At 42.1% G+C, this 24,300-nt stretch overlaps 1 protein-coding gene across 1 annotated transcript; it reads right to left on the bottom strand.

Annotated features, from left to right (window-relative positions):
• Positions 1 to 3,855: 3,855 nt before the first annotated feature.
• Positions 3,856 to 13,495, bottom strand: OTOL1 (otolin 1). Its single transcript, XM_001493940.3, has 4 exons — positions 13,127 to 13,495; positions 9,062 to 9,151; positions 5,409 to 5,480; positions 3,856 to 4,772 (listed from the first exon to the last, which is right to left on the bottom strand). The coding sequence occupies exons 1-4, from the start codon at positions 13,491 to 13,493 to the stop codon at positions 3,874 to 3,876; spliced, it is 1,428 nt and encodes a 475-aa protein (XP_001493990.2). The 5' UTR covers positions 13,494 to 13,495; the 3' UTR covers positions 3,856 to 3,873.
• Between the last annotated feature and the right edge of the window lie 10,805 nt (positions 13,496 to 24,300).

Below are 24,300 nucleotides of genomic sequence, written 5' to 3'. Positions count from 1 at the left end.
CATGTAACCCTGGATAAGGGAGACAGATTTAAGAGCTTTGGCTCCTGTCTCCTTGCCAGTCAACCTCACAATAAAGCCTTTTCTTTTCTCAAAAGCTGGTGCCATAGTATTGGCTTCTATGCACTGTGAGCAGTGGGCCCTTGCCTGGTAACTATAGTACCCACGGCACCTTTCTTGGAGATCAGGGCTCAATTCTGGCACAGCACAGCCTGCAGCCTTAAACATGGGCTCCTACGACTACCACTTTTCAGGCCCTGAGGAAGCTCTCCTTATGCCTCTTGCCCTTTGTGCATCAAAGAAAAGACGACTGCCTCCAAACGCCACCAAGGCTAGTGGGTTGTACTGCTGTAAACATGGCAGATGGACACCGCTTTGGAGTGTGGGGAGGATTTGAGCAACAGATGTGCTTAATTAAGAGAAGTACAACTTACCAATTCTTCTTGGAAAGCATAAATGCCATAGTTAACAAAGTGTTACATCTCAGTTGTGCTGAGCACCCATTTTCTTGCTTCCCTTTGTGTTCCAGTTCATCATTCTTGAGATGCTCATGAACTGTCTGGTGTTTGCAACAGTTGCATATGCAATGGCTAAAAATATTAAACAATTCATATCTCTCTAAATTTGTATTGCTGCAGCTCCAGACATAAGATTCGTAATGGATCCAGATTCTAGAACATTATTTTAATAGATGATGAAAATGACAATATAAGCGATCATATTTTATACGATGAAATTTAAATATTTTGCAATATTGTTTACAACAGTGATAATGTATCATATGCAACCCCAATTACAATATTTGAATACACTATGTAAATTTCATGGTTCATTTCCAAACCTTATTGCTAATTCAGCTGAGCAAAGTTTCTCCAAATTGGAACTAACTGATAAAAAATTAATTTTGAAAATACAATGATCCAACAAAAGTAGTCTCATTTCACAAAACTGTCAACAGAACATGAATTATGTGAAAGTCTCAATTATGGAAATATGTATTTTGCTGAAGTTCAGTTTTAACAATAACATCTATAGGATAAACGTATAGTAATTCATGAATAACGTCTTTCTTTTATTACTCATTCAAACATCACCTACCCATTAACAGAACACCCAGACATGTACAAAAGTAATTCAGTCATCTTTAATGTTTTCTTTACTGTCAGTCATATAAAAACCATAGATTTTCTTTTTTACTTTCTCAATATAAAAGCATACATTTCAAAGCAAGAGGAAAGAACCTATTTCAAATAACTATCTGTTGGCTTGGTTCATAAATTTTAAATAGGTTAAATAGGTTATATCAGGCCCATTTGTACTTTGGCCCTGGACTCCTTGTAATCTTAAAGGAATCCAATTTGGAAGTTCCTGCAATAAATAATCCAGACAACAAATGATGGTGTTTGACCAGGGTGATGATAGTGAGACGTAAGAAGTCATCACGTTCAGGATACATTCTGAAGGAAGCACCAAAGGCTTTTCTGACAGACTGGATTTAGTTGTGAAAGGGAGGAATCAAATGACACAAGGTTTTTGGCCTGAGCAACTCCAGACACAGTCACTATCGTGTGGGTTAGGGCAGGACGTGGGAGGAGCAGCTTGGGAGAAATTTCAGAAGCCTGGTTCTGTCATGTTAGGCTGAGATGTCAGTTTAGCTCTCGTCAGTCTAATGCTGAGGCAGGCGTGCAGGGGAGAGGCCTGAGATTTGGCAGTCAGCAGGGTGGGAGGAGGTAGGGGTTGTACTCACATTCTCGGGATTGAAGCGATCCACTCTATTTCTGTGCGTTCAACAAGATGGGAGACAGGGTACAGTTGAAAGAAGGGGATGTTGTCATGTCATCTCTACCCGCGTAGGAGAAAGCAGCATAAAGAACCTAAAAGCCACTTCCCAAAGCCATCCCAAAGGGTAAGAACTTCCTTGGTTTGGATGCCCTTGGAAAAGCTCATAATTAACCACCACCCTGGATCCTAACGCTAAGCTGTTAACTTCAGGCTTCCTATAAAATGTTTACCACAAACACACATGTAAGACCCTGCTGGATATCATAAATCCTCTGTGTGAATTGTTGCTCCCTCACTGGTCCTGTGCCCAGATGTCTTTCACATCACATCCTTTGTTGTGGTTTTCTCTTCCATCTTCCTAGATTAGTTGGTTCCCAGCCTCCCCAAACCCCTACAACCCAATCACAGAAAAGGCATAAAGAAAAGAAAGAAATATATACATGGAGAGAGCAAGAGAGATGAACACACAGAGAGACAAAACTCAAAGTTCCTGAATCTCTTCACTGCCCAATCCTCAAACTGGAAAAGAAAGAAAATTCTAAATTCAAGCATCTCCATTTTAATCACTGATGAATTATTTTCCTCTCCCTCTCACAAATACAAGCAAAGCCAAAAGTAAAGCAATAGTACAATCTAAATAAAGAATGGCTGAAGGAGGGGGAAATGGCAAGAGCGGACTTTATGCCAGCCTGCTGGGTAATCCTCAGATGAGAAACAAATGCAACATTTCCAAAATGGGCATCCCACACAACGCTGTTCAAGGGGATGTTACTTGATGAGTTTTACACTCAAAATAAACATAGGATCTTTGGATAAAATAAAATTAAACAAATTTCCTTTCTGTGGGAATGGCAATGACCACACTAACATGCTTTATGAATCTTTAAGAGGGAGAGAGAGAACATAGCATTTCCAAAATTTGTTTGACGCAGAACACACTCTTTTTCCAGTAGCTCATAATAACAACTTCCAGAAATGGTTTTCCTCTGAACACAGTTTGGGAAACACTGTTCTAATATATATATGAAAATCTCAAAAGTGCATATTGATCGTAAAAGTTTGTCCTGCAGAGCAAGACCAGGAAGTTCCCTATCACCCCCTCCCTGATTTGACTCACTAAGATTTGCAAATCTGCATAACTGTATGCCTTCATTGAACTAAATTCAATTTAGGTTCAATAAATTCGCTCGTAAAAAATGAGGCTGCTGAATTATTATACACTCACAGTTATTGAATATTCAAACTGCAAATGAATTCCCAAATGCCCACCTGTTCCAGCAGTGTTATCACTGAATAACCAGAATTAATCATTATAGAGATAATGATAATGAAGCCAAAGAATTTACCCAAATTAAATGTTCTTCCATGAGGAAAGGGCTGAAATTTTGGATCAATAATGATTTAATTTTATCCTTGGATCTTTGGGGGACCTTCAGTTCTTCTAAGTACGCCAGTTTGATTTATGACTGGGTCTTTGCTGTGACCAAACAATGTCTTTACCAACTTTCTTTTTACCTTTACCCAACACATGAGTCCATATAAGACACGTTTTATAGCAAACTTTTACACTAATTTTAAAATAATTATTTCAGCTCGTCTTTACCATTCTTTCTGTGTATTCTCTGTAAGTTAAACTAACATGAGAATAGTTTCGTTTTGTTGGAAGGCAACCCTCCCAACAGAATTAGAAACCTTTGAGAAATACCTGCCCATCATGGTACATGAGCTGCTAGTCTCACATTCACACAGAAAACAGGCACAGACATTTATATCAGATAGAGAAGATATTTAGAAAGAAAATATTTATTAATTACAAAGCTCATTCGTATTTTTGTATGCAAATATTATTACTTAAATGGCGTGAGAAATGTTAATGCTAACTGAAAAAACTAGCCACTAAGTTAACAGACGTGTGTTCTCAAATACACATAAATATTTTTTAAGGTGATGTCTTAGAACAGGAAAAGTAATTGACCCCTAGGTCTTATTTTTTCTGTATTCTTTTTATAACCATGGAAAAAAATAATGAACACAGCACTAGCCTGTGTTCCCTGACTTATTCCACTGAACCGAAACTACGTGTTCAAGACAAGTTTATGGAGAAGTTTCAGGAGTTTCCTCTGGGTACAAAAGGAAGCCAGTAAAAACGCTGTCATCCTCCGCGCTGACGTACACGCCATTCCAATCTTTTGAAACTTCCAGCCAGACTTGGTCCCCTGCACTTAATTTCAGGATGATGAGGAGCGAGGCCTGGTCTGTTTCGTGACCGTAGAGCGTTTCTCGGGACCTGACCTGCTTCTTATTCCGGGCCACCAGGCTGATGCGGGCAGGCCGGCTCCTCACTGTGACGTGGTAGGAAAAAGCATAGGCCCCGGGGACGCTGCAGTTGAACTTGCCGGTGGCCGGGCTGTAATTGCCCTGGGCGTCATAGAGAACCCTGTCGAATTTGATGGGGACGTCGGGAGCGGGGAAGGGCTTCGACAAGGCAGCGCTGAAAGCCGCCCGCGCGGCTCTGGGCCCCTCGCCCTTGGAGCCTTTGAGGCCCCGAGAGCCCTTCTTCCCGATAGATCCTCGGACCCCTTTGCTCCCAAGCTCACCCTTCGGGCCCGCAGGCCCCACAGGACCGGGAGGACCTGCGTCTCCCTTTTCTCCTTTAAGCCCGGGGTCCCCTTTGGCCCCAGGCAGCCCGTCGCGGCCGCTCGTGCCTTCCGCTCCCTTGTCGCCTCTGCTCCCTTTTTCCCCTTTCACGCCCTGCTTGCCTTTCTCTCCTTTCTCGCCCCTCTCCCCAGAGTCGCCGCAGCAGCCTTTCTCCCCCATCTCGCCCTTCTCTCCCTTGGCGCCAGGCTCTCCGTTCAAGCCCGGTGAGCCCACAGCCCCGCGGGCTCCTTTGTCGCCTTTGGTACCATTTGCACACGTGTCCCCCTTCAAGCCCTTTTGTCCTTTTACTCCCGCCAGTCCGGTGTTTCCTCTGTCCCCCTTAGGACCAAGTCCACCTGAAATGGAAAATTAAAACAATGTTTAAGGAGCCCACAGGCTATGAACAGCCTGCTATTATCACAGAGCTCGAAAATAGAAACAAAACCCACCAACTGGGCCTGGAAACCTGGTTCCCGCCTCGGTAAGAGCTGTGGCTGTGCCAGCGACGCTGTTGCGTGGAGCCATTCGCACAGCTGCCCTCTCAGAGGGGAAAGTTGATGCCACCCGGAAGCCAGAGCTTAGATTTAGACCCCATATATCTAGGGATTTTTTCTTTTTTACTTTTAAGATAATAAAAAGTATTAGAACTGTAATTGTCCATTGTATTTCGTTACACTTTGCATTTCGCCCCAACCCAAGGCTTCTCGTAAAACTCCATATTGTCCATCCAAACCCGAAATCCTACAGGCAAAGGAGCTGAGACCCGGAAAGATTCAGGGTCTTTTTCCCAAGAACAGCGAGAGGGCAGAGCTCAGATGATCTCACCCAGTCTCGCTAGAGCAGGGCTAGCTGCACTCCAGCCGATCAGTACACTGAATTATTAGAAGAAAAATAGCAATTTATATTTCCATCTTACCTCCCTGATAACAAACAGGAAGAAAATTCGGGGCTAGACTGCACACATGACACAATAGATACCGTTTACACTCTACCTGGTTCTCCAGGTTTTCCTGGGTATCCTGGAACCCCACTTGTTCCTTGGTCCCCACGTTCTCCCTTAAGTCCTGAAATGAGAACAAGATTGTCTTTCTCCTGACTATATTAGTTATGATATAACTAACGTCCATTTCACAAACATGCACATTCCAGCGCTTCCTTTTACCAAAACGTGTAAAGGTAAAACAACACGGAAAAAGAATTTAATGAGCATCATTAAGAATACTTTATTCCAACTGATGGTACACCATTCAAAGAAGATTTAGGGGTAGTGCCCACCTCTTCAAACAGAATACAGCTTTTCCCCCAGCGTTCTCGTAGCTCTTCAGATTTCTCACAAAACTCACGACATTCTGCCTTGTGTCATGTGTGTGTGTGTGTGTGTGTTTCCTATTGCGAATTCTGAATGACGGTTGAAATGTCCTCGTCTTTATATGCCCACAGTGCCTGAGAAGTAGAGCCATGCGCCATCCAGTTCAAACACAGAGCACAACGTTCTGCAGTTGGCTAAAACGCATCATAACAAAAACCCATCCAGAAAAAAATATTGTCCTTGTCATACAGCATCAAGGAAAAGCCAATTCTAATTTTGTTTAGGAAATTTTTCATGTACTCCTTGGACAAATTATAGAACTGTGAGAATTCATGTTTGGGAAAAATCAAGAGATCTGGGGTGGTTTTTTGGGGATTATTTTCGGTGAGGAAAATCAACCCTGAGCCAACATCTATTGCCAGTCTTCCTCTATTTTTTTTTTTTTTTTTTTTTTTTGCATGTGGGACGCCACCACAACATGGCTTGATGAGCAGTGTGTAGGTCCACGCCTAAGAGTCAAACCTGCGAACCCCAGGCCACTGAAGTGGAGTGCACAGACTTTACCACTATGCCACCAGGCCAGCCCCAGATCTGGGTTTTTAGATATTTGCCATATTACCAAAAAATGCATTTTTATATTGGGCCAACCTAAAGGCCCATCCTGTTATAGTGCAGCCACACCACATTTATTTTAATTGTAAATGATAATAGCAATAACAATAGTAATCAGCATAGCTAATCTTTATTAGGCACTTCTTTTGTACCAGACAATGTTTCAAGCTTTTGACATGATTTTTTAATTTAATCCAGCAGTTTTTATTTAATATTAATTTTTATTTCATATTAATACAGCCTCTCATATAACAGGAAGGCTCATATGACACATTTCATCAACTGGAACATTTTTCATTTAAAAAAGTTTATGGTGGGGCCAGCCTGGTGGCATAGTGGTCAAGTTTGTGCACTCGGCTTCAGCAGCCTGGGGTTCACTGGTTCGGATGTTGGACACAGACCTACACACTGCTCAACAAGCCACGGCTGTGGCAGCACCCCACATGGAAGAAATAGAATGACTTACAACTAGGATATAAAACTATGTACTGGGGCTTTGGGGAGTAAAAAAAGAAAAAAAGAGGTAGATTTAGCAACCAATGTTAGCTCAGGGCCAATCTTCTTCACCAAAAAAAAAAAAAGCTAACCTTTAAAAGAAAAAGTTTATGGCATCTCCCTTCAAGAAAGGTTGAGTGGACGTTTTTGTCACCACTTTTATCATTGAAGAAACTGAGACATGAAAAAAATTTAGAAATTTGTACAGTCGAACATGACTGCATATAACATTGGTTGGCATTAATTTACCAACCATATTATTTATGATATAACTAACATTTTTTGTTTCATTTTTGCCAGGGAAAAAGAAATCCTAAATCATACTGAAAGTCATGAGAAGGGGCCAGCCCAGAGGTACAGCAGTTAAGTGCGCACGTTCTGCTTTGGCGGCCCAGGGTTCGCACGTTCGGATCCCAGGTACAGATATGGCACAGCTTGGCAAACCATGCTGTGGCAGGGGTCCCACATATAAAGTAGAGGAAGATGGGCACGGATGTTAGCTCAGGGCCAGTCTTCCTCAGCAAAAAGAGGAGGATTGGCACAAGATGTTAGCTCAGGGCTAATCTTCCTCAAAGAAAAAAAAAAGTCATGAGAAGAGACTCCCCCAAATTTCACAAAACCAACTAGAGAAATCCCACCATAAGCTGCTCAGCAGCTAGCACCTCTACTACCATTTCACATAAAATTTAAAATTTGGAAATTAACCCATAGGCTATCAGGAAAATGTCTGTGCACCTTTGGAAGGAACCCCACTCTGAACGGACATGAAGGACCAGTTCTATTCCCAGTCCTTGTTCATACTCAAGTACCAACCTGCGCTGCACAGAGATAACCTGGTTCTCAAGTTCATTTAAGGAGTTCAGCTGCTTACACTGAATTCACTCGAGCAGGTTGTGATTAACCAGAATGCAGTCATTCAACTCATTTCCCTTTTTAACTTCGGATCTTAACCAAGAGTCCTAGCTAAGTCTGGAAGGAAAGGAGAGGAGAGCTGCCACTTCATGGAGACTAGCTGAATGGCTTTCTACTTTTGATCCTTCATCAAAGCATATTCTTAGGAACCTTGTCTTATGATCCTTCTGTTTTTTCTTCTACTTCCAGAACTCTAGCTTCCCAGATGTGTGAATCACTGGGGAGGTGCATCACTCATCTTTATTTCACAGGGTTTTCTGCTCATATAATTCAGCCACAAAAGGAGTAAATGTTTCTGAGAATGAAAATCACATAACTGACACGTGTGGAGTAGCTCTCTCTTACCTTAGCATCTTTTTTGAGTAATGACTTTACTGATTGCTCTACCAGAAATGAGTCAGGCCGTTCCTGAGCCATGTGGAGGGTGATGCATAGATGACATTAGGTCTTTTGACATCTGACACGGAGGCTAAAACATTTAACTTGATGGATAGATGGTATTTTTATAGACTGATGGTATTCATTGAGGAATTTCTAAATGTCCCAGTGAATCTGTAACCTTCCTTCAAGACCTTGAAGCACTTACAAAACCAGGGATTTCCTGGTCAGAACACCTCCCTTACTGATACATCTATGGAATTACAGAATTTCTGAGCTGGAAACGATCTATGAAAGCACACAGAACTACCCACCTTCTGTGACAGTAAACAGGGTATGAATAAGTATCTAGTCTATTCCTCTCAATTTCCAGATGAGGTGAAGTGACTGATCCAACGTCACTGTTATGAGCTTCATTTTTCCCCTTATAATTCAGTTCTCTTCCCACCATTGACAATACTCTTGATTTGAGAGTGAGCCAAAGGATATGTCTTATTCTCCTTAGCAGGTAAGCTATCCATCTAAATGGAATACTCTATTGCCTGCTCTGGTTGTTTCTATCTAGTACAAAATCAATTTGTATCATAAGCAAGACCTCATACAGGCATCTATAGGAAAGGACCCTCCGCAAGAGACTATGGCCTGTGGCTCCTGACACTGGGTCAGCCAGGTGGCCAACAAGAGATAGAAAAGATGTGTGAGAGCCTGTTTGTGTATGTGTGATATGTTACCAGGGAAGTTTAAAATTTCTCAATTGGCTATTTGTAAGGTTAACACTTTTATGTCAAATATAACTCACAATATGCTTTACCAAGTTTTTACATTTTAAAAAATTGATCCACCTGCAAGAATCTGGTATTTACTTAGCAAGTTTCTCTCCTAAAAACATGATGCAGAGCATCTCTCTAGTTTTGACATGAAATGAATATAATTACCTACCCTTCTCTCCTTTCTGGCCTTTTGGACCTTGGGGTCCAGTGACTCCTGGTGGCCCTGGGATCCCCATAGCACCAGCATCTCCCTTAAGGCCTAGAAATGAGATTTAAAAACCATAAGGATAGAAAAAAATCTCTTTTAGAATTCATTAGTTCTTGGAGAGAAAAAAAAAGTAGTCATTTTATTGAGACCAATGACTCTCAGTGTCCCAACGATCTGGGTGAGAATAAACTATTACAGAGTTATAAGGACAATATTTGTGTGTGGTTTGCAATTTTGTACTACCTGAATAGATAAATTGAGCCCATTAGTACTTGTCACTGGATTCGTGGCAGTGATCAAATGATTCAGGGAAGCAGTGCTACATCCAGCAACAGGAACAAAATGATTATCTGACTCTTAACCTCATGTGGGCCACACTTTCAAACTGGAATAAAACCACAATTCCTAGCACTTTTCGTTTTCCCATTCACCCACTTGTACATTCATTCAGGACCTGGCGCTGAGGCGTCTATACACCAAGCGCCCTGCTAGGTGTGAGGCACCAGCCACCAACATTCCAGCTGTCCCTTTCCTCATGGAGCTGAGAGTTCATGAAAGATTAATCAGGACCAAAAGACTACCCAAATAAATAGAAATTGCCACACCATAGTTAGCGATGTAAAGGAAAACAGGAAAGCCCTATTGTGGATTGTGGTAAAAGAACCTAATTTATGGGATCAGAGGAGACATCCCTGAGAAAATGACATTTAGCTGAGACCCAATGAACAAATTCAGATTTCCCAAGGCAAAAACTACACAGATGAGTATTTCAAGAAAAACAAGAGTGGAAAAGACCATGGTGTTTTTAGGAAACTGAAAGAAGAGCCCTGTGAGTGGAGCTGGTCATGAGGATAAAGAAAGCTGAATGGCAGGCAAGGGGGAGATGGTGCATGACTCAGACCTCGCTGGTATCCTTGAGCATCCGGGCAGTCCAGGTGCCTCCACTTCCCTGGGCTGCCCGGGCACCCTAAGCCTAGGATAATTATCCTTCCTGCAACCCCAGCGCTGGTCAAGCCACATGAATGTTTTGCAACCCTTAACTGGAATAAAGTATGGCCGGGTTCCTTGAAAGTTAACCATATAGATAAGTGCACTAAACAAAATTGTAATAGTTCATCTTAATTTCATCCTAATTATTATAATTAAGGCTGATGGAATGGAGAAAATTATATTCAATAGAATTCCTCTTTGAAGTAACACTGCATTTGTTTGGAAGAAAAGCTCTAATAAATAGTTTGCAATGGAAGTTAAGGCCAAAGGCAAGCTCAGATAACCAAAGGTGGTGGTTAAGCTCCTCTGTCTGGAAAGGAAAGAGCAGAAAGCAAAGGAATGGAGAAAGAATGGGCAGAGGAGGCGGAAGCAAGCAAGATGGCCAATTGGAGTTCGCTGGGCAATGTCTCCCCTTCCCCATGCCCCCCAAATGCCCAACATGGTGATACTATGGAGGAAATGATAATGGGCAGTGCCCAGGTTGGCACAGGGAGCACATGGCACCTGCATGTGAGGGCTCAAGGGGCAGGGAAGCTGCCCCTTCCATCCAGAGAGACCACCGCCTCACTGGGTTAGATTAATGCAAATACCGTAAAGACTGGACATAATGGGAAGACCCGGGGCTGGAAGGGGCACAAAGTGACTTTGACTCCAGGTTCTACACTCGACGGTGGTATAACCTCTAGAATTACCTAAAACTCCCCGAAATGTGATGAAATCATCCAGTGAAAAGTGACAATATTTTTTAACATTTTGTATAGAGATTAGAAACACTATAAAGTGTTTAACAGTTCTTGGCACATAGTAAGTAGCTATTATTTTATAACTGAACTAATGAGAGACGCTGGAGACAAAATTTCCAGTGGAATTTTACCTTTGCTAGCTATTAGATATATCCGCAGACTTCAAAACATTATCATTCAGAAACTACAAAATTAGGCTCGAGACTTTTGAAGTCTACGTTTATTATCTACATTACAGCAGATAAGGCAAGTGCGATGTATGCAATGTGTATGTGTATATTCATGTGGCCACAAACTGAAAGATAATGAAATAAAATAGTTGGGTTTGAGTAGCTTTATTTTCATTTTTAAGTTTGGTTAATGCTGCTGTTATGCTAGATTTCTGATTTTTTAAAAAAGCAGTGTTCTGGAAACACAGGTAAAGCTAGAACAAATCTCTCTCTCTGAGTGTCAAAACAGGATCGCGTCAGGTTCAGAGTATTTCGCAGGGCGGGAGAAGACCCCTACCACAGCCACCTGGAAGAATCGAAAGCTTCTCAGGCATTTCTCCCATCCCAGGCACCACGTGAGTCCTGATATTTGCCTCGTTCCGTTCTCTCCACGACTCCGTGGAGTTGGTGTTATTCTCACCTCATTTTACTGTTTTGGAAACTGAGGCTTAGAGAGGTAGTGAGGCTTCCCCGAGGTAGGAGTGACAGACTCGACTTTCTGAGCTCTGAAGCACTCTGCTCCGTGGCAGAAGCAGCCAGACGAAGATAGACAAGCGCCTGGGCAGGTTAATAACTCGCACACCTTCAAAATGTCCGGCATATGTATTGAGAGGAGAGGCTCTGAGGACAGCCAAGCTAAACCCACCACCGGGAAAACCACAAGCCCTGAGTTACAGACCCACAGCCTTAGAAGACAGGTGAACAACCGGCTGCTTTCGGTTGACGGCACCCTTGGGGTTTTCACCCCCACGCAGCTGGCCTGCCAGATACAACACGAAGGGAAATTCTGCTAAATACAATTTTCTCATTCTCATTACATTTCCAATAATGTTCTAGAAACCTTGAAATCTTGGTGTCCCAGACCACTGCCAGCTCCTTTCCCCTTTAATTCCAGCCCTGCGTAATATGGATCACATTTCCCAAAAGGTTCCCACAGTGGGATGAAATGAAAGAAAAACTTATTGAGGATGCCTAATTCCTGATTTTATAACCTTAAATTCTTCAGGCAAAACACAACAAATATTTTTATGTATTTTTTTCAGGGAATAGAGAATTTGAAATTGACAATCTGATCTCAATTTTACCCTGAGTTCTCTGCTATATGACGTGTAAATGCTGAAACGTATTACAATAAAACTGAGAGTATATTCATAATATGTATTTGAAAGACATCTGAAATTTTGAAATATGTAACCATGACATTCACTGGAGAAAAGTGCTGGGCAAGGACACAGTGCTGCCTCAGAATTTCAATGAGGAGCAAACCGAATCCTGTGCTCTACCCTCCGCCTCACAGGCATTCCGTTTCTAGTCCTAACTACAAAAGCACTGCAAAATCCTGCAGCCGCCACAAAGGCTTACCGGGCAACGGAATTTTCATTGACCCTTTCTACGTCAGCCATTAATGAAAAGACTATACTAGTAGTAAACATGGCGACTAGAAAAACTACGCATCAGTGCTGGCACTGGTAGGCCCAGTCTCTGCTCTAACCAGCACTGTCCAAGAGAACTTTCTGCAACGATGGAAACGCTCTGTATGTGTCGTGCCCAACGTGGCAGCCATTGGCCACATGTGGCTATGGAGCACTTGAAATGTGGCTGGTGTGACTGAGGAACTGAATTTTTTATCTTATTTAATTTTTTCTTTTTTGAGGAAGATTGGCCCTGAGCGAACATCCGTGCCCATCTTCCTCTATTTTATACGCAGGACACCTGCCACATCATGGCTTGATAAGCAGTGCGTGGGTCCGTGCCCGGGATCCGAACCAGTGGACCTCAGGCTTGTGAAGCAGAGCACACGAACTTAACCTCTGCACCACCAGCCAGCCCCTAATCTTATTTAATTTAATTTTAATATTAAATAGTAATTTTAATTTTAATATTAAATAGTATTAATAGCTGCACGTGTGACTAGTGGCTATCACACTGGGCAACACAGCACCCGTTTGCATTTGTCACAATGTTATGCATAGGCCTGCCACCATTTGGAAGACAACATAGAAACCTTGGGGCAATCCCACCTCCAATCCGCCTGTGGACTCTGAGGGAGTTCAGTGAGAAGCAGGGCGCGTGTGTTCCGGTACCTGACTGTCCGGTCTCTCCGGGTTCTCCTTTTTGCCCTGGTGCAGATGAACAGCAATCGCAGCAATTCAAAAAGAAGTCAGCTGTGTCGAGAGTGAGGTTCTCAGAGGCGTAGAGAGTCGCAGTGCCAAAGGCAGAATCGAGGGCCAAGGGGTCAGGCATTGGTTCCGCCACTTCACCCACTTCTGGGAAGAGAGTTCCTTCTTCCTCTTCCGGAAGTGGGCCACTGGACGGCTTTAGGCCCTTCGGCATCGCTTTTCCCTCAGATTTCTTCGTAAATTTGGTATATGGTGTGGTCTTCGCTATTGTGTCCATACCAACAATAGCCAAAATAATTAAAATAACACAAAGCCAAGAGAACATCCACATATTTGAGGCTGGAAGAAAGATATAATGGGAATATAAGTACATATTACATGAGAGCCAAATGAAAAGACTGCATCATATAAATATATACTCATATGACAGAACTCTATATACATATTTGAAGCATAAGAATGAACAGTATGCATAATATTATATTTTTATGTGTTTTAAATGTTAACATGTGCTTGATTCACCACGGAATATCTTGTTTACTTCAAGCATTTATCGTAAGGGACATTTTGTTTCAATTCTCCTTTCTCGTTGTTTTCCTAGTGTTACATGTTCTAAAATATTGTTCTCAATCATTCAAATTATCTTGCCAAATAGCAAACATGATCTATAATAAGTGCGACATGACTTAATAGCTCATATACCCCGTGGAAAACAAATATGTGTAATTTCCTGACTGACCTCACTCAGATTTATAGGAATCAAATACATTTGTATTAGAGGGAGATGGAAAATATTGAGCTGAATAGTTTATTCCAGAAAACTCAATTATTTCAAGACAAAATACTGGTGAAATAGTCCTTAAATCTACTCAGGATAATGGTCCTGTTGTGAGAGCAAACTTCTAGAATGGGCTGTAATAAATGGCAAGAGAGAGAGAGAATTTAAAAAATCGTAAATTTAAATATATGCTATGTCCTTAGATTCTTCACATGTCACTTAACTTTCCAATACTTTATAATTTGAGGAGTTTTTCTAAAAACTCACATTTATCCTTATATTATTTTAATGGAGAAAATAGTGGCTATTCTTATTAAGGCTTTTATCAATGTTCAAAGTGATATGATATAAGGTTCTCAATGAAGTAAAATTCGGATGTTTCATAGTATTCCATTCCCCAGCAACCCCCAGCAGTCCAGTGTCTGCTGTCAGTTAGCCAGGGTTAGAAATGCGTGCTTTCTGATTGGAGAAGGAAGGAGTAATTAGGATAAATAGCGAGAGCGGAAAGCGAATGGAAATACAGATAGTAGTAACGCCTACTACTTATAGAGCCCTTACTAGGAGTAGGTGCCTTCCATTCATCAATCCAATCTCTCTGCCAGGTACGTGACACTCTCACTCACCTTCACAGAGGAGGAAACAAGCTCCAAGAGGTTGGCACCTTGCTCAAGATCACGCAACCAGTAAGTTATGAATTCAGAAATTAAATCCGGGTCTATTTAATTTCAAAGCCTCAACACTCTCCCACAAATCATGTGGGCATATAAGGATGAGATCAAAGAAGAATAAATCTAAGGGTGGGATCAATGGAAGAGCTATGGAGGAGACAGCATAAATCAGAGCAGATGAGAAGGGAAAGGGAGGACGCTGCATTTCCAAAGTCATGTTAAATCCAAATGCTAACTTTCCTTCAAGCTGTCTTTACTACCATATTCATCAGCTAGTATTTACTGAATGTGGACAATGTCACAAGCACTGAGAAGTTGTATGTGATGACACTGGACATAAGCCATGGTCTCTGTCTTCAGGGAGTTTACAGTCTAAGAGGAAAGATGAGAGACAAGAAAAGCAAGAAAAAAGTGTGAAAGGCAGATGGCCACACTGCATCCCCCCAAATACAGACCCCACGTCCCTGTGCCCCACGCCCCTGCAAGAGTGAGCACATGAAACATGCTTACTATGCACCAGTTGGCTAAATCCAGCCCCAGCAAAACTAGACAATAGAAACTTTCTGTTTAGCTATAAAATAATGCAATTTTCATTAGTTCACAATCACATTCGTTGCAACATTCCTTTGTTCAACACTTATTTGAGCATCTAAAAAGTGCCAGGTGCTGTGCTGGGTCATAGAACATAAAGACAAGTAAAACCCACCCCCATCCCTCAGGATCCTGTCTGCAGGAAACATCCCAATGCGGCACATATCCAAATTTCAAAGGATCCAAAGTGAAATGCTGGTGACTTTTCATTCTCTCTCGGCTTTGCTGTAAGAATTCGAGGTTGCAGAATGCTGAATGTTAATGTTCTAAGACGTTGCTATGTTCTCTTAAACAGGTGAGGTCATACAGGAAAATAACCTTTTTCTTCCTTACTAAAACTCATCTGTGTTATTCTTGCATGCATGCAAAGTATGTTTGACTCTGAAATGATGTTGTGATAGCCCCTTGGGAAACCAGACCTGAGGTGGCACATAAGAGAGAGCTATTGGGATGTGGGGGGGTGGAAGGACTAACGCTGAGAGCACCACAGGCATTGTCCAGGCACTTCATAATCGTCACTGCCATTACATCACACACGAACCAGGCAGGATAGGGTCTACTATGCCCTTAATAGATTATAAACCTGAGTCACAGAGAGGGTAAGCAGCCTGCCTGAGCTCACGGTGTTAGCAAACAGTGGAGCTGGGATTAAAACCGAGGTCCAGTTGACTCTAAAGTCAGCCCATGCACTTCCTACTGTACCTTGCTGCCTGGGCATTTATGAGTGATCAGAGATGCTGCAGAATGAACTGAGTGGATCCTTCATGGAGCTCAAGTCCAGGCCCTTCAGTGGAAGAAAGTTTCTTCGTGGGGAGAAACTATCCCACAGACAGGAAACTGGACCTTAATAGGAGACATGAAGCAGAGGAGAGATGAGAAATCTGTCGCCGAGAGTGGAACATATTAGCGTGGGGTGAACAGAGTTACAGAGCAGGGGAACAGAGCACATCCGACAAGAGACTGAAGGGCTACAGAGAGGAGTGAGCAGAGCTAACCAATAAGAGGAAGGCACATAGTGTACCTATTTGGAGGAGTGAATTGTCCACACGTATGTTTTCCTTGCATTGTGGTTTCCTGCTTCCCAATTTAAATACAGATGTTAAAGGATAGTGTAGTCAGTACTTTAAGAGTATGGTGAGGTTCCTCAAAAATTTAGGGACGAGGAAAACAGGAAGCCCTTTGAAAAACAGTGGAGCAAGAGTTGATAGCAACCTGACTGATGGTGCATGTATATTATTTCTTTTTAATTGGAATTTTTTCATGTTTTTCATGTTGTGTAAAAACATTAAACTTAGCCAAACAAAACTTCCATGATTAGTGAAGCAAGTAGTGGTTTCTGACCAAATTTTAAGTCACTAAAACAATAAAACATAACTCAAATGCTAAGTCTCAAGTTTAATATAGGTATAAATCTTAACAGAAGGGTTAGAAGTAAAGATCGAAAAGGAGGTTGAGGTCCCCAGTGAACCTGCATACAGTAAGGCTTTTTACTCAGCCTGAAGTTTGCCTGGACTGTAGGCATTTAAAGAGCAGAAAGTTAGGTGTCTTTTGTTTCTGCGTCCCAGTGCGTAGCATGGTGTTTGCAAATAATTTGTATCCTATAAGTGTTTGCTGAACTGAAATGAAGTAAATGTAGTAGACTGCATTATTGTCTCCAATTTTCCATCCCTTTCTGTACTCACACTCATTGATATATGGATTTTGCACCATCTCCCACAAAAGAAATGAGGATACAGAAAAGACTACACCAATTCCTTGACTTTGAGTTCAGCCATGTGACTTTGGCCAATAGAATGAGGTGAAGTGACAAGATGCCATTTCCAAACTTAGGTCTCAAGAGCCCTTATGTACTTCCACTTGCTCTCTTGCACTTTGGCCATTGCCATGAGAAGGAGCTTGCATGGCTGAGCTTGCTGGTCACAGAGGAAGATGAGAACCACGTGGAGCAGAGCTGCCCCATGTGAGCTGCCCAAGCCAAACACAATCTAGATGAAAGTCCCAAACTGATCCACAAACTCCGAGTGAGCCCAGGTGAGACCTGAGGCCAAACTAGATCAGACAGCCCTCACCAAACCCACAGACATGTCCCAGGATCTATTGCTGTGTAACAAAGTACCTCAAACTGAGTGACTTAAAATAACCATTTTACCATAGCTCACAATTTCATGGGTCAGAATTCTGGCCTGGATCAGTTAGGTGATTCTTCTGCTCCAGGAAGCATCAACTAGGGACATTCAGCAGTATTCAGTACTCAGCGGTGCATGGGCCAGTCTGGGGAGGTTTCACCACAAGTCTGGTGCCTTGACAGAAATAGAAAAAAGCTAGGCTCATCAATCATAGTCTCTCTAGCATGCCAGTCTCATGATAGTCACGTTTCTTCAATCATACCTCAGGGCTCCCAACATGTAAGGTGCCAGTCTATTTAGGCTGTATCTGAGAACTGGAATAGCAACACTTTTATTGAATGCTATTAGTCATAGTAGTCACAGAGGCCAGCCAGACTCAAAAGAAAGAGGCATAGACACCACTTCTCAATGGGAGAAGTGCTAAATAATCTCTAGCAATCTTGAATCTACCACAGATACATGAGCTATAATTTCTAAGCCATGGAGTTTGGGCAAGGTTAGGCAGCAAAAGCTAACTGATACCAATAGTTCCAGCAAATGGTTATATTCGCTACCATTGAGACAAAACTGACTAAGCAGGGTCCAGGCAGCACCACCTTATCATTCCCCAGTAGCAGACATCCTGTGTGCTCCTCCCCCTCATGAATCTGCCCCCACAATCCTGGGAGTTGCACCCATTGAAAGTTCTTAAGTGGAAGCTGGGCCACCCCTTGTTGAATGCTATTAGAAGGGATTTCTGAAGATTCTTTGACCCTGAATGTCCCTTCTAACCTTGAGATTCTATGATGTGGTTTCTTAACAGTAGACAGTTTATCAGCATATGAAAATTAGCTCATACCATAAAATTTCATTCTAAATACTGGAGACATTATGGTTCTTCTAATGGTGTACTCTTCTCTCCTATTAAGATAGTGCCCACGTGTGGGAGGATGTTCTTTGAAGATTTGTGAGTTTTTTTCCGAATAAAAGTGAGATACTTACACCAACTTAATAGTCTACATTTGTAAGATGACTAGCAAGTTTTATGTCAAGGCTACGGCCATGGATTACTAAGAAATTTAATAACTGACTAGCGAGTAGTATAGTATAATGATTAAAAGCCATTGGCTTTGTAGACAGTCAGTCCTGAGTACAAGGTTCAGATCTTCTACTTACTAGTTGTTTGATTGGGAGCAGGTTACTGTACCTCTCTAAGTCTTGGTTCCTTATTTCTAAAATGGAGATAACAATAGTAGCTTCATCTTGTATGGTTGTGAAACTTTAATGAGATGATGCGTGAAAAGCCCTTAACATAGTGCCCTTAATAACTGTTGGTTATCATTTTTAGTGAAGATTAGAGCTAATGAAATTAACTAGCAAGGAATATTATTTTAAAGCAGTGATAAGTATTTCCTATTCTCATATTGTGCCAAATTGGCATTTAACACCATTTCCATCCTCTTTTATGCGGTCCCCTATATCTCAGGGACTCAAAGCCTGAGAATTACTTTTCCCAGAATCTCTTGCCACCAGGGTTCCAGTTAGGCTTCTGCCAGTGAGAGACACTTGGATGGGATGTGGAAGACAGAAAGAAAGCAAAAGCCACTATTTTTCTTCTGGCAGCAGCTAGTGAAGGCATGGACCTTGGCAGAACTGAAGGTTAGTGGTGTCCTCTGGCACACCAACATGATTTCCTGCCTTGGTTCTGTAGGAGGCTGTGACCACTGGCAGCAAGTTCTTGCAGTTCCTACCCTGGGCATCAATGGCAAAGTCCTGATTCTCTGAAAGCTAGAGGCAAACCTGACAGCTAGCAGTAGCCCTCCTTGCCCTGTGCTCCTTCCCTCTTCAGTGACTACAGAAGTACTCAATTACCTCTATTAAATCCCTTTCTGCCAGACAGACCTACAGTGGTCCCAAACTAAGTCCTGTTACCTGCTTCTTCTTCATTCACTTTGACCTCCTATTCTCTTACTATAAACTCTCAGCCTACCCGTTTTATCCTGTCTTATATCCAATCTTACATTCTCTTTTTTCTTAACCTGATCACCCCTCATCCATTCACAACATCTTAATCTAATAGAAACTAACCGGATCCAATTATGTCCTGAAAAGTTTTGTTAAAGATCCTCTCACAATGTTGTGAGCCTGCAAATAAATCATCTGTACCAAGGTTGTATTCCAATTAAATTCTTGAATGCTGATTCCAGGATAAATATAAACTCTTTTGGAATAATTTTAGGCACATGGAAATGTGTGGATATGTTGTTGGGCTGCAAGGACATAAATAATGACCTTTTTGGACCTTATGTAGAGCATTCTTCCTCTCCGACACTTGTATCACTATATAAAATTATAAGATAACCTTAACATCTTCAACTTAGTTAAATTAGAAGTTAACTTTATAATTTGGCTCTAGAAAGTTTCTTAGAATTGTGGCTTTAATGTAGATCATTTTGAGAAAATGAGGATAAGAAGAAAGCAAAGTCTGAGTCTATGTGTGGGAAAATCTCTGAAGAATGTGACTAATAGTTATTTTCCTTTAGAAATGCAGGTTGAGGTTTAGTTATCAGTCAAGGTTTTAGTTTAAAATATACAGTGAATTGGAGATAATTTTGCCCTGGGCAGCACAACGAGACACAGAAATGTTTACATAGAAAGGGCACTGGCTAAATTTTGTCTCCCTGAGACCAAAGTAAATAATCCTCAGCTTCTCTGAGTGGCTTGTAGGAGTAAAGTGAGATCTTAGACAGAACTTCTGAGGGAGATGAAGCGGGTGGGGCTGAGGGGCTCTCCTGTGTTTAGGCACAGGGAAAGGTGGGGAAAGAAAAGAGCAAGTTTTATAAGAGGTCTGAGCCCCAGTCAAGAAGTAGGGTGACTTCAGGGCTTGTTCCCAGGATGTTGCCAGCCCCCGGTGACTTTGCCACTTAGACAGGTAACCAGAAGTGGAGCTGAGAGTTAGGCTTACAGCCAAGAGGGATCACTAACATTACATTCATTTCAGGCATGTTCGCCCGAAGGAAGAAGGTCCCACACGGAGAGCATGGGAGGAAAAGGCACAGGGGGAAAGACAGTTGCCGCCACTAATTCCTTCTCCTTCCTTGAGAGCTTCGTCCATCAAACAGTCCTCTTTTCCTTTGTAAGGTGCTTGGTGTTGAGGTCTCAATGCTATGCAACCACGAGGGTAAATTAGGGAGCATTTCTGATAAACTCTTTTCTCCTGCCCCAATTTTTCCAGCAAACTCAGACAGGACTTCGAGAGCTCAGAATCTGAGTTCATTCACCAATATAATGCCATCAAAAGGAAAGAGGAGAAACATTGTAACTACAGATTCTTGTTTTTTAAGGGCAGTTCCAGAGTGATTGTAATCAGCTCTGATGAGCTTTGCTCGTCCTTTGTGTTGATAGATGCAGCGAAAGCATCATAATTTCTATTATCCAGTGGGAGGCTATTTCTCCCAGAGTGACTGAATAAGTGGATCCTTTACGATTTTATTAAGCACATTGAATACAACATTACATTCTACCAAGTTAAATGCTTCTTGTATTTAACAAGTGTGCAGTAAAATAAAAACAGATTCTCAGCATTTTTCTGTTAGATAAAAGGCATTGACTTTTGTTCAGAGTCTAAAACCGTAAAAAACAGTCCAGCAGCAAATGGGGATACTTTTGTTTTCCTCTGTGCCTGCCACCACTTCTTCTTCTCCTCCCACCCTGCCTTAAATCAAGGTAGAATGTTCCGAGGGGCAGGTGAGGCCCATGGCGCAGGCTGAGGTGCGGAGAAGGAACCGCTCTCAGGACAGCTGGGAGCCAGCAAGCCAGGGCAGGTCGAAGCGATAATTTAGGTGACTGGCTGGGGGGAAACGAACTCAGCCCCGTGGATGAGTAGACAGGTAAATACGTCCACTAAATTTAGGCATGGCAATAAGCCCCAGCTCCACATCTCCAAAGCCCAAAAGAAACCTTTCAGGATGGGATTAGGCAAAAGCAAGAGCGAAATTATTGTTACTCTGTTTCATGTTTTTTTATTTCCCTCACAAGGATTCTGAGCATGTCTGCTGTAGTGGTTTTCTTATGATGTGGATGCCAGAAAGGAGTTGGGAAAAGCGACAGTAAGTGGGTGTGGGCGTGCAGCTGGACAAGGAGCCTGAGATCAACTTTACAGACTGATGAATTCCACTGGTTGTAAAAAAGGGGCGGGGAACTGCGGGGGTGGAGGGGAGATGGGGTATATAGGAGCTCTCTGTACTTTCCGCTCAATTTTTCTGTAAACCTAAAACTATTCTAAAAAGTAAAGTCTGGGGGCTGGCACCGTGGCCTAGTGGTTAAGTGTCCACACTCCGCTGCAGGCAGCCCAGTGTTTCGTTGGTTCGAATCCTGGGCGCAGACATGGCACTGCTCATCGAACCACGCTGAGGCAGCGTCCCACATGCCACAATTAGAAGGACCCACAATGAAGAATACACAACTATGTACTGGGGGGCTTTGGGGAGAAAAAGGAAAAAAATAAAATCTTTAAAAAAAAAAAAAGTAAAGTCTGTTATTTAAAAAAAGAAAAAGCCATGGGGTCTGAAGGTGATTGATTTGTTCACTGATTTGTTTATTAGTTGGTCCTGGCGGCACTTAATAGGCTATCAAAGTTGTTGTTGAAACACTGAATTTAAAATTTAAGAAAGCTCATAAGACATTTTGCTAAGTTTCGGCCCATTAACAAAAATCTATGATAGAGCCAAACTGGGGTCCATGTTAGAAACTTTCTCCATGAAGCAGAGGTTTCACTGAGCCTTTTCTACCTCCTTGATGTAAATGATTTATACACCCCTTAAAAGTAAACCAAACCTAAGCCAACCGCTTCACCTCTTTGGAGACTGAGCAGAACGCCCGCTGAGGGGGGCTCCTCAGTAGGGAACTCTCATGGAAAGGAGTAGGAGGGAGCTCACGCCTGCTCCAGCAGGTCCATCCAAAAATTAGCCAGAGCTTCCCTGAAGGGGAGCTTCTGGGGAAGCTTCAGGACACAAAACCTAACAGATGGGAGAGTTTAAAAAAAAAAAAAAAAAAGGAAGCAAACAACTTTGTCAGGTAACGGGATACAGAGATAAGATTTCATCACTAGCAGTTACCTTCTACTGACAGCCCCGGTTCAGTGGTGACAGATCTGTGTTGATCCTTTTTATCAGCTCACTCACATGCTCATATGCAGGAACTCAAATATGAAGTAAAACTACTAAAGATACAGCATGAAATAAATGCTTTATCATAAAAATCATTTCCAATTACCAAACCTCCTTTTGTCTTTAATTTCTGCAGTGTTTAAGATCTCCCATTTTTTTCCAATCCAGAGTTCTGAACCTATTTCAGTTCTCTGAATGTCTTCTAGACCAACATTAGGAAAGTCAGAAGTTTGAGGATGTCAACAGACGTTGCACGTATCTCAAAAGACATCAGTCCCTATCCTGCCCATTGGAACCTGAACTAGTTTCGGAGCCATTTAGCATCCTAGGTCAAGGTTAGAGCAAGGCCCCATAGAAACACTGTAATCAGAAGTTACCGAGAGAAAGCAATCTAGGCTATAGATATTGGAATTGGTTCTTCTCTGTCTCTAGTTCTCAAAAATTCTTGCAAAACCCTTAATTACTCCTCAGCACTCGTAAGGTCATTGTCACTGACCTGTACCATTGTCAAAAAAGGCAGGAAACATGGAAGGACATAGGCCACACTGCATTTCTCTGGGCTGTGCAGTCATGCTGCCCCTGGCACTTTCCTGTGCTGCTCTGACTCCATGATTGGCATTAGGCTCTAAGACTTCATCACGGGTCTGCATTCTGTTAACTCCATAAAAGGGAACCCTGAGTCTGGATCACTCATGGCTGCGTGAGACCTGGGGTAAGTCACTTTACCACTAGGATTCAGTGTCCTTATATTAAAAACAATGAGTTTGGACTAGATGAGCCCCTGATAAACCCTTTTCTGATTCTAAAGTATTAAGACTCTTTTCTCAACAAATCCTGGCTAATCATAGCACTCGAGAATTAAATATTGTTACATCCTCATTTTGTCACCCGGTCCGGGGGCCAATCCAGGACTTCAGAGTAAGGTCATGGAAAGCTCTGCCTGTGACGGTGGCTCTGGAAGACTCTTTAGAGGTCAAGGGCTCTCCTAAGGACAGTTGAGAACCCCAGAATCAGGTCTCTCTGATAAGCATCAGATTTGATATCAGCCCAGAGAAGAACAGACGGGAGTCTGTCCCTGAAAAAACCACTAAGAGGTTAATGTTTCTCATGAAAACCCACAGTCACTTCCTCTTTCAGGACAGCCTTGCTATTTAATACCCCAAAAGACCAAGGACAAAGAATGGCATTGTATAAGCACTGTAACTCAAGCAATTAGCCAGGTAATGGTCTGTGGGGTTCATTATAGCAGAATGTCAATTAAAACACTTGGAAGCAGATTATGCAAAGCACTTAGATTTCAAATCGTATAAACTACCTAGTAAGGCTAAATTATAGTAAATGTCCTATTACTACAGTAGGTGTCACATAAATGAAAATAAAGTTTCTTTTCTACTGTGGACTTTTGCTTAATATCTCATAAATTCCAGAAATTGAAAAGAGCAGCCAAGTGTCTAGTCTTCCTTCAACAATCAAGGAAATGGGATAAAGGATGTCATGTTTGAACTGAATATCTGCTTTCCTACCTTTGGCCTAATTAAGTAATACTTTGTATATCCTACTTAATTGTTGTTTAAAGATTTAAAAATATAGCTATTAGGGGGCCGGCTCAGTGGCCGAGTGGTTAAGTTCGCACGCTCCGCTGCAGCAGCCCAGGGTTCGGATCCTGGGCGCAGACATGGCACCACCCGTCAGGCCACGTTGAGACGGCGTCCCACGTCCCACAACTAGAAGGACATGTAACTAAGATATACAACTGTGTACAGGGGGGTTTTGGGGAGATAAAGCAGGAAAAAAAAAGATATAGCTATTAGTTTCATTTTGGATCTCT

This window comes from Equus caballus, chromosome 19, assembly GCF_041296265.1.
Source record: "Equus caballus isolate H_3958 breed thoroughbred chromosome 19, TB-T2T, whole genome shotgun sequence".
Taxonomy (NCBI): domain Eukaryota; kingdom Metazoa; phylum Chordata; class Mammalia; order Perissodactyla; family Equidae; genus Equus; species Equus caballus.
The sequence above is the reverse complement of the archived record's forward strand: the minus strand, read 5'-3'. Positions and strand labels throughout refer to the sequence as shown.